Below are 17599 nucleotides of genomic sequence, written 5' to 3'. Positions count from 1 at the left end.
GTGACACCCACATGGTATGCAATATCCCTTTGGTTGGTTTAGGTCAGCTGTCCTGGCTGTGTCCCCTCCCCACCTCTTGCCCACGCCTAGCCTGCTGGCTGTGGGGGAGTTTGGAGGGAGCCTTGTTGCTGTGCCAGTGCTGCTTAGCAGCAGACACAACACTGGTGTGATACCAGTGCTGTTTTAGCTACAGGTGCAGAGCACAGCACTGTATGGCCCGCTGCAGAGAAAGTTAACTCCATCCCGTCCAGACCCTAATCAATTTGAAGAAATCTGCCAGCTCTTGACAAAGGAAATCTGACTGATATGTCCCAGTTGGATTTCCAAAGGGCTCTAGACAGATAAAGTAAGCAGCGATGGGTAAGAGGAAAGACCCTAAAAGGAATAAAAAGGCATCCAATAGGAAAAAAAATTTCCCTTTCATGTTCAATGCATCACTGGATTCCTGAAGGAATTTGTGCTGGGACCCATATTGTTACACATATTCCAAATGATCTGGAAAGGGGTCTGAAAACTGAGATTACAAAGTCTCTGGATGTTAATATGTTAGTTAAGGCTGCCTGAAAAGAATGACAGAAGACCTTGTGAGACTGGATGAGTAGGCATTAAAATAGGCAATGATAGAGACATAGATGTAGCTAAAGTGAAGAAAGTGTGAAATAACAATCCTAAATTCAAGTCTAAAATGATGACTTGTGAGTCGCCTGTAACTGTCCAAGAGTGAAACCTCAGAATCATGACAGATTGAGCTGACACTTTTTCAGAATTATGTCAGCACTGCTCAACAAGAAAACTGAATGCAAGGAATTATTATAAAAGATAAGAGATCAAAGAAAAACGTTCTATGCAACTGAAAAACTGATCTGGCCTTCACATCTCAAAAACAATATAGCACAACTGAAAATGTTTAGAAACCAGCTACAAAGTTGGGTGAAACCTGCAGTCCCTCAGGAATTAAAATTCTCTGCTAGTTGTATATTCTGCTTAATTAAGTTATTATATTATAGAAAACTCTAGGGACCAGGCTGTTTCTATCTCCTGTGTGTGCAAAGGAAGGTTTGTTCCATCTTGTGTGATGCTGAGCCAATCAAATAATCGACTCCTTAATGTTTTAACTGACAGGAGACTTACCAAGATAATTAAATAGTTTGGCCTGTCATTAATACAGTCAATGTGACTACAGTCTATATGTGAACCTGACCTTCTCAACATCTGACTAGATGTCACATGCAATGCTAAATGGTAATAATACACAGCACATACCCACAATAAGAAAAACTCACACATGCTGAAATGCTGGATGAGTTATAAAATTATTTGCCTAAGAAATTCATTGTCTGCTTTTGCCAGTAAAAACCATGTTCCAACTAGACTAGACTACATTCTCTGAACAAATATAATCTTGTCTACATCCTCAAATTCAATTACATGTCATTCTTTTTCAATCACCAAAAAGGCTTCATGGAATACTTCCATGTTATTGTATCACTTTGTAAAACCTTCTTTTAATAGCATCTCAGCTTGTTGCTATCAGAATGGCTACAACAGCTCTGTGAGCTTTTGGTTCTGTGCAGTCGTTACCCCTGCAGGATAAAAATAAACTTCATTTTGTTTGTAGGTACCATGTCACCAATGACTGTTACTAGGATAGCACTGCAAGTGTCCTGTGTGTTTGCAAATACTCTCAGGAGGATCGCACATGTTGGGTGGGACTGCTCAGGCTTTCAGACATAGAATTAGACTCATAGAACATCCCTAGTTGGAAGGAACCCACAAGGATCATAAATATTTCTCTAATGCCAGCTGGAGAGACATACTGGCCTGCAACTGTGACAGATGCACCTATCATAGGATTTTCTATCAGTTACGCATTGAGAGCAAGGATCACAGACATAACAGTCTCATCACACAGCCAGAAGACAAGAAACTACTGAACTGCAGAAACTAGTGCTCAGAGTAATGCCCTTCCTCAGCTTTGGGGAATGGTAGTACTTAATCTTATGTCTAAAAAAGATATTGTATTCAAAAGAATACAATGTTGCCCATTCAAATTGCTAAGTTACCAAAGACAGTCACGCCAAGAAGACAGGCTTTCAAAAGGTAGTGTCATCTTGCAATGACAAATTTCAAGGGGATAAATTAGATGTTCAATCTGTACGTCACAGAGTAGAATTCTGCTTAATAGTTGAACCAGAAAAAAATGAGAAAACAAACAAACAAACAAAAATCCACACAGGGTACTTCTACTAGAATTTGAAACCAACAAACAATAATATTATTTTCATAGTAAGATGATGCATCTTTCTGCCTCTTGTGATCTGATTAGTAGCCTATAAAAACCACAGAGGAGATCCCCAGACAGAAGTCTGGGACTGGCAAACCAAAAACCACTTATACCTGAAACCCACACAAAGACAATATTTTCTAGAATATTTTCTAGTTCATTAACATGTTTAAAATCAACACACTATTTTAATCATCCAAAAAATGTCTATTTTATTCAACAGCTTTTATATATTGTCATAAAAATTACTAGTACCATTCTCCTACTGCTTCCATCAAAATAAATCAAAAGCTTTGCACTTCACAGCCTCTTTTCTAATGTAAATAATTTAATTCTCTATAAAGATTTGAAACATTTACTTACATGATGCCCTTTAAACAGAGAAGACTGCCTCCCGATTGATTCAAAAATCACAAGCAATTACTTTTCTATAGACATTTCAGAGTCCTTTGAATCAACTTAGCCTGGTTCTGTGCTACAACTGCAGAAATAGTAAGTAAAAAAGCACAGACCATCCTAAATATTAAGGAATGCCACATAAAAATTACCTTCATGAAAAGAGTCTTCCATCTCCTATTAATCTCACCACCTGCACACACACAAAACTAGCAGGTCTAGAAGGCTCACTGTCCCTCACTAATGCTTAACTGTGGAAAAGCAGGAGGTCTGTTGGGACTTGAAAAAAATCACACTGAAACTAATAGAAACTTTTCCATTGCTTCTAGTGGGCTCTGACTTAGATTGGTAAGCACTAGTAGTAACAAACGAGGGGCTTACACCCTACCAGATTCTCTTGATCAAACAGATGAAGCTGAATTCCTCTTGATCCACAAGTTTCAGGAGAGACAGTATGTTTTCCATTAAACCTTTGTAAGAAAGGCTTACATATTTGTATTCACAACAATCATTTATGGCAACACATAAGTTTTTAAACACTCAAAATTGTCCAGGGAACATTAAAGTGATGCTAATCAAAACAGAACAGAAACACCAATAGACAAGTTACCAAGTGCTAGAAGTAAAAGAAAAAGCTTAAGAAAAAAAGATCAGTAACAGTACACAACCCCAAGAATGTTCCCAAAATTGAGGTTGATGGATCAGCAGAGAAAACTGAACTTGAGCCATTTTCTCTGCTGCAAAATCCATGTCACTAAGGTCAGAAATTAAGATCAAGAAACTGTTCATTTAAACAACTCACTTCATCTTCCCTGCAGCACCGGAACAGAAAAAAAAGCCAGTCTTCAGGTACCAGGCACCAAAACAATTGATTCTTTATAGGAGTGTGCAGCCAGAAAGGGAAACACAAAGTTGAGAAATGAACCATAACTTCACTGCAGTAAAACTCAGGAAGCCACATTATAACTTTTCTTTGTGGTCAGCATTGCTTCCCATAACCACATCTTCTGAACTTTCTTTGGACAACATTTTTCCAACTGTCCAATAGTTTCCTCCCTACAGGAAAAAATTCTCAAGTCACACAGAAAGCCCCACCCAACTGCGGGCTATAAAAATTACTATTTGTCCACTAGAACAATTAGAAACATATGCCAATTCAGTGATGAACTTGTTTAATTTTCAATAAACTGGAAATAAAGAAAAGGATCAGACCAATTAAATATATAATTTCCATACATTTTAATAGGTGAACCTCAAATCTAAGTGTTGAATTTGCATAGGGATATACCTGACAGAATGAGAGATTGTAGTGGGTTTACGTGGCAAGGTTTTGGTAGCAGGGAGCCATAGGGGTGGTTTCTGTTAGAAAGATCTAGAAGCTGCCCCATGTTTGGGAAGGGCCCCATTGTTTTCCAGATCCGAGCCAATAAGCGATGTTGTTTTGCGCCTCTGTGAGAGCATATTTAAGACAGGGAAAAAACGCTGCTCCACACAGCAGCCAGGAGAGTCAAGGGAGTGGGAGAACAGCCTTGCACCAAGGTCAGTGTAGAAGGAGGGGGAGAGGTGCTCCAGGCGCCGGAGCAGAAGTCCCCTGCGGCCTGTGGTGAGGACCATGGTGAAGCAGGATGTCCCCCTGCAGCCCATGGAGTACCACGGTGGAGCAGGGTTCCACGCTGCAGCCCGTGGAGGAGACCACGGTGGAGCAGGTGGCCCTGCACCGACGGAGGCTGCCACCTGTGGAAGACCCCTGCCGGAGCAGATTCCAGGCCGGACCTGTAGCCCGTGGAGAGGAGCCCACGCAGGAGCAGGTGACCTGGCAGGAGCTGCTGCCCGTAGGGGAGCCAGGTTGGAGCAGTTTTCTCCTGAGGGATGGACCCCGTGGTACGGACCCATATCTGGAGCAGTTCTGGAAGAGCTGCTGCCTGTGGGAAGCCCACGCCGGATCAGTTCATCAAGGACTGCATCCCGTGGGTGGGACCCCACAGCACAGGGGACAAGAGTGACCGAGAAGGAGCGGCAGAGAAGAAGTGCTGTAGACTGACCATAACCCCCATTCCCCGTTCCCCTGCGCCGCTCGGGGGGAGGAGGTGGAAGAGGGTGGATGGGGGGGGAAGGTGCTTTTGGTTTTTTTTTCCTTTGCTTTCTCACTTCTCTCGCTTGTTAGTTGTAGGCAATAAATCTTACTATCTCCTTATGCCGAGTCTGTTTTGCCCGTTACAATAATTATTGCGTGATTTTCTCGTCCTTATCTCAATCCTTGAGCCCTTTTCACATATTTTCTCCCCATTCCTCTTTGAGGAGGGGGAGTGAGAGAGCGGCTGTGGTGGAGCTCGGCTGCCCACTCGAGCGGAACCACGACAGAGATTTTCTCCTGCTTCCATAAAATCTAGCCCAACACCAAGGTCAAAAATGGGTTTTGAACTGTGATCAGTCTTTCAAGACAGATTTCTCACCAACAGACTGTATGAAACTCCAAGATGGAGATTTTCTCCGTATTTTCTGTTTCACGTCATATAATACATGCAAACATTTTGACTGACAAGAGAGAAAATAAGCATGATTAAGGTGGTGAAGGGATATTCAGATGGGTTTGGGTAATTTCAATTTTGCTCATACCAAATTTATGCATAAAGCTTTGAACTACATGTAAATGTAGTGTGCATACCATGTGGATCAGATTCTTAACTTTTACTACCTCCTAAATTTTAATTCAGTGATCTATGAGTTTTTCTGGAATCCATAGCAGCAAAATATTCTGTGAGCACAGGGTGGTTTTGATTTGCAGGCAGACTGCTTTGGTGCTTAAACAAATTATTCTTCAAATAAATCTAAAGCTGAATTAGCAACTCTACCTTACAACATAAAACACAGAATGATAACTGAAAAAATATACATATCTCCTTCATTATTTCCCTGTCTGGAAGTAGCTGGATCTGGAGTGAAGAGAGAGAAGGTGGCAAGAAGGCTTAATGTAGAAACATAAGAACATATAAATATCTTCCGGTATATATCTTTTCTAGTGAAGGTCATTTTAGGAACTGGAAGGCTGTACTCTTCACATTATCCAGCTGCACACATAACAAAGGTAGTACAAATCCATGGAATGGGTCAGAAAAATAAGTTGACACTGGATTTCCATTCTATTTGAATTTCTCTGTTTTATACCTTTGGATTAGGGACCATATAGCTTTACATTAACATGAGATTTTTCTCTTTCTAAATTTCAGGAAATGATACACTGAATGTGATTCAAGTTTTTATCTAATGTACATACTTGACCACAACATTTATGGCACTGAGAGCAATAAGAGTACATTTTACGTTTCTATTGATGAATATTAAATCAAGTCTCTTCCAAATTCCCTGAAAATCTTGACTGTCTCTTAACGTAGTAATATAATTTTCACAGGGACTAAAATCTTAAACCTGTCAGATGAACTAACTACTCACTTGCAAGAAAAGAGTAAGACTAAAGTTCCAAAGAAAATTTTAATGAGAAATAAAAAAGTAAAATAACAAAAGGCATAGATAATATTTTTACAATTAATAAACACATTTATACCTTATATATATTCTATTTATATGTATATAGTATTTGTAAATGCTTCATTTAAATGTTCCTCCAGAAACTGGCTGCTCATGGCTTGGACTGGCATATGCTTAATTGGGTTAGAAACTGGCTGGATAGCCTAAAGAGTTGTGGCAAATGGAGTCAAATCCAGCTGGAGGCCGGTCACTAGTGGCGTTCCCCAGGGCTCGGTACTGGGGCCGCATGAGGGGATCAAGTGCACCCTCAGTAAGTTTGCAGATGACACCAAGTTAGGTGCGTGTGTCGATCTGCTCGAGGGCAGGAAGGCTCTGCAGGAGGATCTGGATAGGCTGGACCGATGGGCTGAGGCCAACTCTATGAAGTTCAACAAGGCCAAGTGCCGGGTCCTGCACTTGGGGCACAACAACCCCAAGCTGAGCTACAGGCTGGGAGATGAGTGGTTGGAAAGCTGCCTGGCAGAGAAGGACCTGGGAGTGATGGTTGGCAGTCGTCTGAATATGAGCCAGCAGTGTGCTCAGGTGGCCAAGAAGGCCAACAGCATCCTGGCTTGTAGAAGAAACTGCGTGGCCAGCAGGGCTAGGGAGGTGATTGTCCCCCTGTACTCAGCTCTGGTGAGGCTGCACCTCAAGTACTGTGTTCAGTTTTGGGCCCCTCGCTACAAGAAGGACATGGAGGTGCTCGAGCGAGTCCAGAGAAGGGCTACAAAGCTGGTGAGGGGTCTGGAGAACAAGTCCTACAAGAAGCAGCTGAGGGAGCTGGATTTTGTTCAGCCTGGAGAAGAAGAGGCTCAGGGGCGATCTTATTGCACTCTACAGGTACATTAAAGGAGGCTGTAGCGAGGTGAGGGTTGGTCTGTTCTCCCACGTGCCTGGTGACAGGATGAGGGGGAATGGGCTGAAGTTGCACCGGGGAGGTTTAGGTTGGATATTAGGAAAAACTTCTTTACCGAGACGGTTGTGAGGCATTGGAATGGGCTGCCCAGGGAAGTGGTGGAGTCACCATCCCTGGAGGTCTTTAAAAGACATTTAGATGTCTTAGTGATATGGTTTAGTGGAGGACTTGTTGGTGTTAGGTCAGAGGTTGGAGTAGGTGATCTTGGAGAGAAACACAGATATTCCCCATGCATTTACAAAAGAAAGCAGAGGGGAAGATAGAGTATTTCTTCCCTATTGCTACAGACACATGAAAAGTCTTAGATAAAAGTAGATAAGGATTCCTCAGGCAAAATCCTTGTTATGCTCAAGGTCTGAAACAAATATTTCCCAACAGCCCAAGAGAAGGACTCCTAAGCTATGCTCATCTACATTGCCCTGCAAAGCAGCACAAGGATATCAGAATTCTGTCTTAAGTGATAACATTTGATGAAGGATCTGTACCTCCCCCTGCAGTACATATATATACATATATATTAAAAAAAAAAAAAAAAAAAAAAGCACTTTCTCACACAGATGAAGTAAATTCATTTTTGCCAAGATAGGCCCCCATTTCAAGGCCTACATTTTTTCCTTTGTGTTTATAATAAATAAAAGAAATAAAATATTTTACAGTGTTTCTAAATGATAACTCAAAAGTCTATAGCCCTTTGAAAGTGATCACAGAATCACTGAATAGCTGAGGTTGGCAGGGACCTCTGGAGGTCACCTGGTCCAGCCTCCTTCCTGAAACAGGGAAACCTAGACCTCATCCAAGCGGATTTTGTGTATGTCCAAGGAGAGAGACTCCACGGTGTCTCTGAGCAACCTATCCCAGTGCGCAGTCACCCACACAGAAGTGCTTCCTGAGGGAAGAAATGAGGGAACCTCCTGTGTTATAGTGTGTGCCCATTGCCTCTTGTTGTGGCAGTGGACACCACTAAAAACTGTCACTCTTTTTTCTTTGCAACCTCCCTTCAGGTACTTATAGACACCAGTGAGATCCCCCCGAGTCTCCTCTTCTCTATGTTATGCTGTCCCAGTGATAATTTTCACCAGCACAAGAAGGACATGGACCTACAAAACAAGTCTGGAGAAGAGACATGAAGATGATCAAGGGGCTGGAGTACCTCTCCTGTGAAGAAAAACTGAGAGAATTGGGAATGTTCATTCAGCATAGATAAGAGAAGACTCTGGGGAGACATCATTACAGCCTTCCAGTACTTAAAGGGAGCCTACAGGAGAGCTGGAGAGGGATTCCTTGTCGGGCACTGTAGTGATAGAACAAGGAATAATGGTTTAAAACTAAAACAGAGTAAGTTTAGACTAGATATAAGGAAGAAATTATTCACTATGAAGGTGGTGAGGCACAGAGAAGCTGTGGATGCCCCATCCCTGGAAGTGCTCAAGGCCAGGCTGGATGGGGCTTTGGGCAACCTGGGAGGTGGGAGGTGTTGCTGCCCGTGGCAGGGGGATTGGAATTAGATGATGTTTAGGTCCCTTCCAACCCAAACCATTCTGTAATTCTATGATAATGCCCTCAGTAACATGCTTTAACTTTTGGTTAGCCCTGAAGAAGGCAGGCAGTTGGACTAGATGATCTTTGAGGGTACCTTCCAACTGAAGTATTCCATTCTATTCTTTTAAAGTTGCACATGTGTTTGTAGGCATGATGCTGTAATTAATGGACTGCTTGTGAATGTCCACGAGAAAGATGAAAGTATGTTACAAAGAAAGACAAGCCTGCCGTGGTCATTTTGAAATGCAGATGGCTCTGTGGGCTAACAAGGCCTTTGCATATATATACTTTTAATTGACTTATTTTTTTGAACTGTGATGTATGGAGCAATTATTTCATCTCAACAAGGAAACTGCAAATGTCAAGGGCTCCTCCAACCTATACTGTGACAATGAATTACTGAAGAAATAACGTTTTTTGCTACTTCACCGAGGAAAGACATTTGGTGACCTTTTGCTGCTTTATAGCAATAATGAGTTTTCTACAAAACTCTGTCTTTCTTTTATGTTATTAAAATAAAAGCATTTGAGGAATAGCCATGACCTTAACCTTGGAAGAATTAATAGAATACTGATCTTGAAGAAACAGCTGAGGCCTGAGACACTAAAACCTCCTAATGTCATGTTGATGAGGCATAAGTCTGTGCCATAGACAAACTCATACAGTGAAGTTCACCTGCCTTAATTCACTTAACTTGAACACTGTGCACATACAGATTCAAACTCACCTATTATCCCTTCTAATTTCAGTTTTCAGTTTTCTCATGGCAATGTTTTATTCCAAATAAAAGATCTTTATGAGAATATCATGCTCAGTCTCTTACCTTTCAAAATGTGTACCCTTCTAAACTTAATTCCAACAGTAGTAAGCATATTAAAATATTCTTGGTCTTGTTTAAAAGTATTCTTCACCTTGATCCTTACAACGGATTAAGATTATATCTTAAAAACCCACTAGACAAAGAATTGAGTAAAATCCAGAATTACTAATGGCAGCAAAAACTCCCCACATGCATCAGGAGAGTGAAGCATTTATCCACATTATTACATTATTATACAATTACACAATAATTTAGAAAAAAAAATAAAGAAAAAAAATAAAGTTATTCTAAATAATATCAAACTGATTAATACTGCTTATGAGATCAAACATTACAAAATGAGAGACAGTAAAATGAAGTGCTTTACTTTCACTTCCCTTAGAAAAACATTTTAAAATACTATTTTTTCAACACTTTTTTTTTTTTTTTTTTCCCCTCAGAAAACAGATTTGAGCTGATTGGAATAGTATTTATGAATTACTGAAGACATCAAATGTCATCTTGAGATGGTGTTCTATGTGAAACATGAAACCCACTTATGTTACTGTAAGATAGCAATGGTCATGATAAAGAAAACTGAACAGAGTCTGTAATCTGACTCTAACATCCTGTGTACAATTAAAACTTAACAGATTTCCATCTCAGAGATATTTCATTTGAAAAATGCAATCCATTTATATCAAGAGCTACATAATGTAGCTAGTGTTATGTTCAAGTAGCTATAGAATATAATAAAGCATAAAAAAAGAAGCAGTAACAAGGGATTTCTGAATTCCAATCACGGTACTGGCACTAGACACTTTATCAAGTAACTTAAAATTTCTAAATTCTAAAAGAGATTATCTACATTCTCAAGGAAACATGGGGATAAGCATGAGATTCACCAAAAGTGCAATAACCTTATACTTAGTATTGAATACTATGATGGATGGCTCACATCCAGATGCAGGAGGGCTAAGAGCCAAAACAATGTATAACCATAGACCAAGCTTCCCAAGCTACATCCCCGCACAAAAGCTACATCCCCAGAAACTTCAGATAGCCAACAGCCAAAGGGAAAGCACTGCGTATCTGTGATCTGAACAGCAGTAGAACTGTCTAGAACTATTGGCCTCCCATGAGGGAGTGGAGTTGAGTTCTATCCAAAACTGTCAGACCAACATGAAAGCACCACATGAAGTGGTTGAGTGCCATGCACAGCTCCAAGGTCACTTATTGGCAACTCCTGCCTTATGCATATACATGGGGTCATTTGAATTTATGATTTACTTGTAATGAAAAGATGACAGATTCCAGATGGTCAGCACATGGACTATTTAATTTTGCAGAGAAATGGAAATTCAGAGAAGCAAACAATGTATCTTTTTCCTCATTCTTGATCACTTTCCCATTCCAGCTGTCATGATGTAAACTCAGTCATGTAATGCTACCAGTAGCTTTCTTCACATTTTGATTCTCCAGGAGTGGATTCTGGGTCTTAGCCTGGCACAGACTTGGAGCACTTTAATACTCTTCATAGCCCAGAGAGCACATGCAGGCATGCATACCTATGTCTATTGTATACTTCATCTGCTACTGAATAACTCCATTATGAGGGATTTTTTTAATTTTTTTTTTTTCCCATTAATTCTAAAGCAGCTAGATCATCAGTAATAAAACTGGGGAAGAAATCACTTCTGGCCTGCTAAGTCCTAGGAATCATCTTTCACCTGGGCACAATAAGTAATAAATGGGGCCTAAAGGAGCCTAGAATGTCTATTCCTTAATCAAGATGAATCATTTTGGTATATGTATGGATATAATATATAATGCTGTAGCCATTATAATGCTATTTTAATGTCCATGAATGATACATCAGTCCCAGAAATAAAATGGTTTCTCTGTTGTAATAAATCATATGTTCATTCTGCACAGAGCAGATTTAGCCCCTTATAAGCAATCATTTATTTTGGCAATTAATAGTGCAATATATGAGGTAATGCCTTTTTTCAGATGTCAAGGAGAGCAATGTAAAGTCTTATTTGCATTGAGAAAATTAATCAAAGCTTGGAGAAAAATCACAAAATGTTTTTACAAGTTCTCTGTATTGGATGTCTGCCTCTATGAATAGATATCCTCAAAATAAATTAACTACAATTAGTAGCATACAGTTTTATTATGCCTTTGAAGTTTTAGTTTATGGTTGAGCCTGGAATTTTAAATGAAGGCAAAGTTTTTTCAGCCTGAAACAGCCCCACCCAACAACATATTTATTTTGAATACATCTTTGAAATTTAAAGAAATTTGGATTTATTTTTTTTTTTAAGAGAAAGTGATTCTACTTGTCATCTTCAAGATATTGTACAATTCACTAAATTAATTTATGAATTTAGCAAGTCAGATTAAAAAATTATACAGTATGTACTGACAGCTTCTGATTAACAACTGAAATAAAGGGTACATTTTCTTTCACCATGTCATTTAGCTCTGATTCTCAAAATAAAATTGCCTTCTGTGGGATATAAAGTTTCTATACTGCTTCAAGACAGACCATCTAGCAACAACGGTGTGGTCAGAAATATGTTTGGTTTAGCAGTTAGGGGAATTTAGATTTAAATCCAGTTGGTTTTTAATTTAGCTGAATCACCAAAACTTGATGAAATGCCATAAGACTGTCTAAAAGAAAGCAGATCTTTCACAATGGAAGAGCTGACGTCACCCTTATAGCTGCCAAACCATCAACAACTTGGCCTTTTTTCTTTAAAGACAAAGTCACAAAAATGGGCCAAAACCTTTTTTTTTCCTTCCAACAAATGCAAATCAGTTTTTGATTTTTGCAACTTTTCAGTTATTTTACACATTTTATTTGAGCTTTCTTAACCTGTACATTACAGAGAAAATGATACTATTTCAGCATGATTCTAGCTTTCTGTTTTTAATTTTCTTAATTTCCTACGAAACTCTTAACAGAAAACGTGACTGTTTCAGACAGAAATCTGGAAGACTGTAGGTCTTTCATATCAATGACCTGCTTTTATAGAAATGCAAATTCTATAATAAATTACAAGCCTACACTGAGACCAAGTGATTGAGACATGTATTCGTTGTTAAAAATAAATAAATAAAATCAAGAGGGAGATGAAGAAAGAACCAACGACAAAAATAATGGCTTTTAGCAAGGAGAGAAAAGAGCAATTGCCTGGAGGAGCCCAGGTCCATCTCCATCTGCAAAGCTCACCAGACTGGTTTAGCAGATCCAGGTCCAACAAGAGGGTGTGGCCCATATGCTTTCCCCTGGGGGCTCTGGCTCCAGGAGCAGCCAGCCAGCACTAGTAGGGCTGGCTCTCCCTCTGCCTCTCCTCTTCCAACTGCACAGCCATCCTCACCCCCGCCTTGCTCTGGCATCCATCAGGACCTTCAATGAGCCAGTTCAACCCAACTGACAGAAGAAAATCATCTGTTCCCCACCCCAGGTTAGCAAGTTAAATCAGTCTGTGGAGGCACCTGAGGAGTACCAGAAGAGATACAAATCAAGCATCAGGATCATGTGGCTGGGAAAGGGGAAGGGAGAAAGTGAAGTATTTCCCCAACAGAAACTTGCTGAATCACTTCATCTGTTATTATGAAACAGAAACCTCAGAGTCTAATTTCAGCGCCACCAACAGAATCAGTCTCACCTGTCCCTGGAAATTCCTTCTTGTCCCTTCCTTTGTGCCAAAATGAGCATTTGATTATATATCCAATAAAAAGAAAAAAAAATGCTTAATAAAATCTGTGTCAGTGTCGTGATTTGGTTCATATACAGTATGGCTATATGAGTGGGTTTGGTGATCGAAGAGAGAGAAGAGGGAGGCAGGATTTCCTCTTTGGTAGGCAGCATCAAACTATGCTAGCTTAAGCTCCATGAAACTACTGCCTCTGGCTGAGGTTCCCTGGTGGCCTGAGCTGATCTGGTGGCCATGTCCTGTGGCCACTGCCTGCATCTGCCACCAACCACACACTCCCACTCCCATGTGCTCCTAGTCAGACAGCTACAAGGGAAGTTGATTCAGCTGGCTGGTTTGGTACAAATCTTTCCTCCTCTTCCACCCCACCCATGTCCCAAGACAGTTTGAAGGCTGATCTGGCAGAAGACTCATCTTGTTGCCATGTGATTTCCAGATCCAGCAAAAGGGAATCAGAAAAGGATGGAATAATAAGAGAGGTTCTCCATTTTGGCAATGAATCACCACCACACTTGCCTCACTACAAAGACCGCAACACCCTCATACCCTACCAGTACATTTTTTTTGAGATTCCACCCCAGTTCTTCACTCCACCTCCTGTTAAAACACCAGATTTTATGGTCCACATTGTAAAACAGATCTGTTCAGAGTGAAAAGATTATTTTTAACCCTGATCATTCAGCTGGGCTGCCACAGGTCAGATGTAGCCTGAAGGCAAAGTCTGCAGTCAGGAACAGAAACTCTTTTTAACACTGAGGATGACAAATGAGAAATTACAGTTTAAAACACTGCAATATGTTTTAGACCACTCCAGAGGTTTATAGTTGAATGAAGAAAGTCTGCCTCAGAGACAGAAGGTGATTATTTGAAAGAAACAGTAAAATAAGAGCTATCAGCATTGTTTTGTAAAATAGAACTGCAGACAAACTAGATTACAGTGTTTTGTCTCTCATGTTGTTTTATATTAACAACAGGAGTGAAGTACAGTATTATGATACAAGGCTACTTTAAGGCTATTGTATTGACTACCAGACACAAGCTCCTGAAAAAAGACAAGAAGATACTCATCAATAGATTAATCAGAGCTCCTACAGCAACGATAGCTGATGGCAAGATGTTCGGTACCAACACCGAGCCTAAGAATTTGAGAAGCTGTATGTTACTACTCCATGAGCAGCACACTCATGGAGTCAAGGTCAAGGTTAGTTCTAACAGACCACAGCAGCAAAGATTTAGTTAGCTCTGTAATTAAGATAGTATTCCCAACATTAAATTTAATACTCTGTTGAATACCTTGTTGTAACACTTGAGTTAATAGTAAATTAATTATGTCTTCTGCACAAAATCTTCCCTGAAAAAAAAAAAAAGCTTATATAGGCATCAAAAATCTGAACAGAACAAATTCAGTTTTCCTATTTCAGTCAAAAAAAATCTGTGAATTACATTAGACATCCCATGATTCATACTAGTAAAATATATATACTATCAGCTTATTTGGAGATGAAGATAGATGAATCAATTACATAATATATACTGAAAGAATGCATGCATTATATGCAAGAGCAGTCAAGGATTAAGGAGCATTGAACATGCAATGAGCACAATAGAACAATAATTTAGTTCCCTATGTGTGCATAACTACAGCAATAATCAGAACTCTCTTGATTATCCCCAACCTCCTGAATTTTTTTTTGATTATGTTTATTAGTAACTTGAGATTTAACTTCCTCTTCCACAGTACTCTGCAGGCCCGAAGGTTTAGCTAGTCTGTATCTTCTAGTCATTATTTTACCTTTTACTTCAATTTCTACAAAAAATAAAAGAAAATATTAGCATGATTTAAATACTTCATCTGATGCAAGAACCAGAAGGATGATTAAGGTGAAATGATATTTTAAGTGGACTTAAGAAGGGCAAGGTGGACACAAAGAAGGCCAAAGACTACTGTCATAATACTCAGCATAGGAGGTGAGAAAGAACCAAGCAAAACAAACTTACATACATGTTAGCATTGTAGGCAAAAGAATATTTTTATCTCAAAAAAAGTTAGGGCAAGGAAATAACAGTCAAGGAAAGAGTAACACTCAAGAATGACACATGTTTTATCACCTTGGTGATAAAAGATTATGTATGTGCAATTAATTTTAAAATGCTTTTTAAAAACATGCAGAGAGCCATATTGCCAAAAATATGAAAGACCTATATACGTCAACCTTTGAGTCTCCCTCATCTATCCATAAAGGAGATGCCAAAATCATTACTCCGGATCTTGATTCTCAACTAGTTATCCAATTCATCCAATTCATGCAAATAAAACCCAGACATTTTAAGAAGAAATAGGCTGAGTTACATACATACAGTTATACCTAACAACTCAGGTTTCAACATAGTTTTTTTAATCCTCGTATGACAAAGCATAATTTCACTATACTATTCAAAAACAGCATCATGAACACCATGATTCACCCTACAAAAGACAAAACTATTCCTAATTCCAGTTAAGAAATTGAGCACATTGTAACAATTCAAGTGCAAGAAAAGATGGATTTTTTTTCTGCAGCACTGAACTATAAATTGATTTGTTGTTACAATACAAAGTGTACATTAATAAAAAGAATGGTGATGTGAAAAAGTAAAGTTTTATATATGTTTTGTCATATATAACAGGGATGTATTTTGTCAAATGTATCAATAATACAATTATCTACTTTCATATTTTTTAAGAATGGTATTATAAAATAAAAAATTAGGAAAAATGTAATGGATACTAATTTAGACGTCCTCTCTGTCTTTTCTTGACCAAAAGTGCTATTAAGGGAGAAGCCGAAACAGGTGGCACAAAGTATCTTGCCAAAGTTTAAGATCTTCACTGAGAAGAAAAAGGAAAACCATATATGGCGCATAAGGACTTGCAGGTAAAGATTTAGATTTTTGGTTTTCATTACTAGAGTTTCAAAGGTATATAAAAATAATGGGAGTTTACAGGTACACATACCCCTCCCTCCATTCATGGTGGCTAAAGGTCACATCTCCTCTAGAATAAAGTTTCCCTTACTACACCTTCTGCCCACCTGCCCAGTTCTATGCCCAAATGCCACACAAAACACATGCACACATATAGGAAGGACATGCTAGATGTAGTGTACAGTAAAGAATCATCACATGTGGCTTCACGTAAACAATTCATGGATGTATTTCCTGAGCTTAGGCTCCTGAAAACTTCCTCTTCTCATTCCTCCTCTATTTAAACCAGGAAGTTGGCTATTCAAATGCCTCAGCTGTGCTCAATAATAGCAGTTCCCACATGGAAAAGATGGTCTCTGAAGTATGTTTCAGAATACCACATCAGGGCATAACATTGTACAGGAATGCTACAACTCATTGAGGATTCTTTGAAGGGAAATTGTTGTAGCTACGCCTTAATTCCATCAGTGTATAGGAATTATCTGCAGGCAGTGTTGTACAGCCAACATTAGATGTGCACGATGTTTCTCCTTCTCAGAAAAACATCACAGAACCAGATGTGCGTAGCAGAAGGACACCTTACCACTTTCCTTCTTGTTACCGCAGCACAACTTGTATCTGTCGTGCAAGTAACAGATCACTGTCCGTACTGTACTAGTTCATATGCCTGGATTTACTTCTTCATTTAATGAAATACAGAAATGCTATAAAAACACTAGAAAGGATCTGTTCCAATGTTGTGCGTGTAGAAATCTTTGCTTGAAAACTGTGTAGTCCTTAGCAAACTAATAATGTTGAATCATAAAACAGACGGTTTTCAAAAAGCTATGGAATTGGCAAAGTTAAGCTCTAATTCATGTGATTATGGCACTAAAGATCCAACTTGTATGATTATGGAACAAAAGCAATCACAAAGCTTGGAACTTCTAATATTCTCACAAACTCAGGTTTTCCATTTTCAAGGTCAATAATACAATCATATTGAATAAACATATCAAGATATGCCAGGCTGAGCAGCTCATTGGGAGCTACCTGCCAACCTGGAACACTGAAGACAGGATTTGGTGGTTTGTTTTGGCTGTGTGCCTCCCCATGCACCTCAGGCACATGGCTGCTCCTCAACAATTCCATGTCCCAAAGTACTTTATTCATTACTTGGTAGTGCTTCAGAGCTCTGCAGAATGGGAAGTGCGCATTGGTCGTAATTCAGTAAGGACTTAAGAGTAGCTGCGGGATGATGTTTCAGTATTTTAGAACTAAACTATTTACCTAAAAGTAGAAGGCATCCTACTTTATTTTGTTTCACCTAAAAGGAAATACAAGGAGCGTTAGGAAGATAAATTGTACATTTAACAAGTCTTTATCAGTAGCATACTCACATGGGTAATCATCCACAAACATGGGGTCAATGTTATGAAGCAGTTCCACTCTGGGGGAAGGTCTTCCTTCAC

General features: G+C 39.3%; 1 protein-coding gene across 1 annotated transcript in view; it reads right to left on the bottom strand.

Moving 5' to 3' along the window:
• The window catches only part of ARSB (arylsulfatase B), a 68303-nt gene that overhangs the window by 9785 nt on the left and 40919 nt on the right, over nt 1-17599 (bottom strand). The window contains exon 6 of the mRNA XM_082782626.1: nt 17528-17598. Within this exon, the coding sequence (XP_082638752.1) occupies nt 17528-17598 (71 nt within the window). The remainder of the gene's footprint in view (nt 1-17527; nt 17599) is intronic.

The sequence above is a fragment of the Aythya marila genome (assembly GCF_965140915.1).
Source record: "Aythya marila genome assembly, chromosome: Z".
In the NCBI taxonomy this organism is placed as follows: domain Eukaryota; kingdom Metazoa; phylum Chordata; class Aves; order Anseriformes; family Anatidae; genus Aythya; species Aythya marila.
The sequence above is the reverse complement of the archived record's forward strand: the minus strand, read 5'-3'. Positions and strand labels throughout refer to the sequence as shown.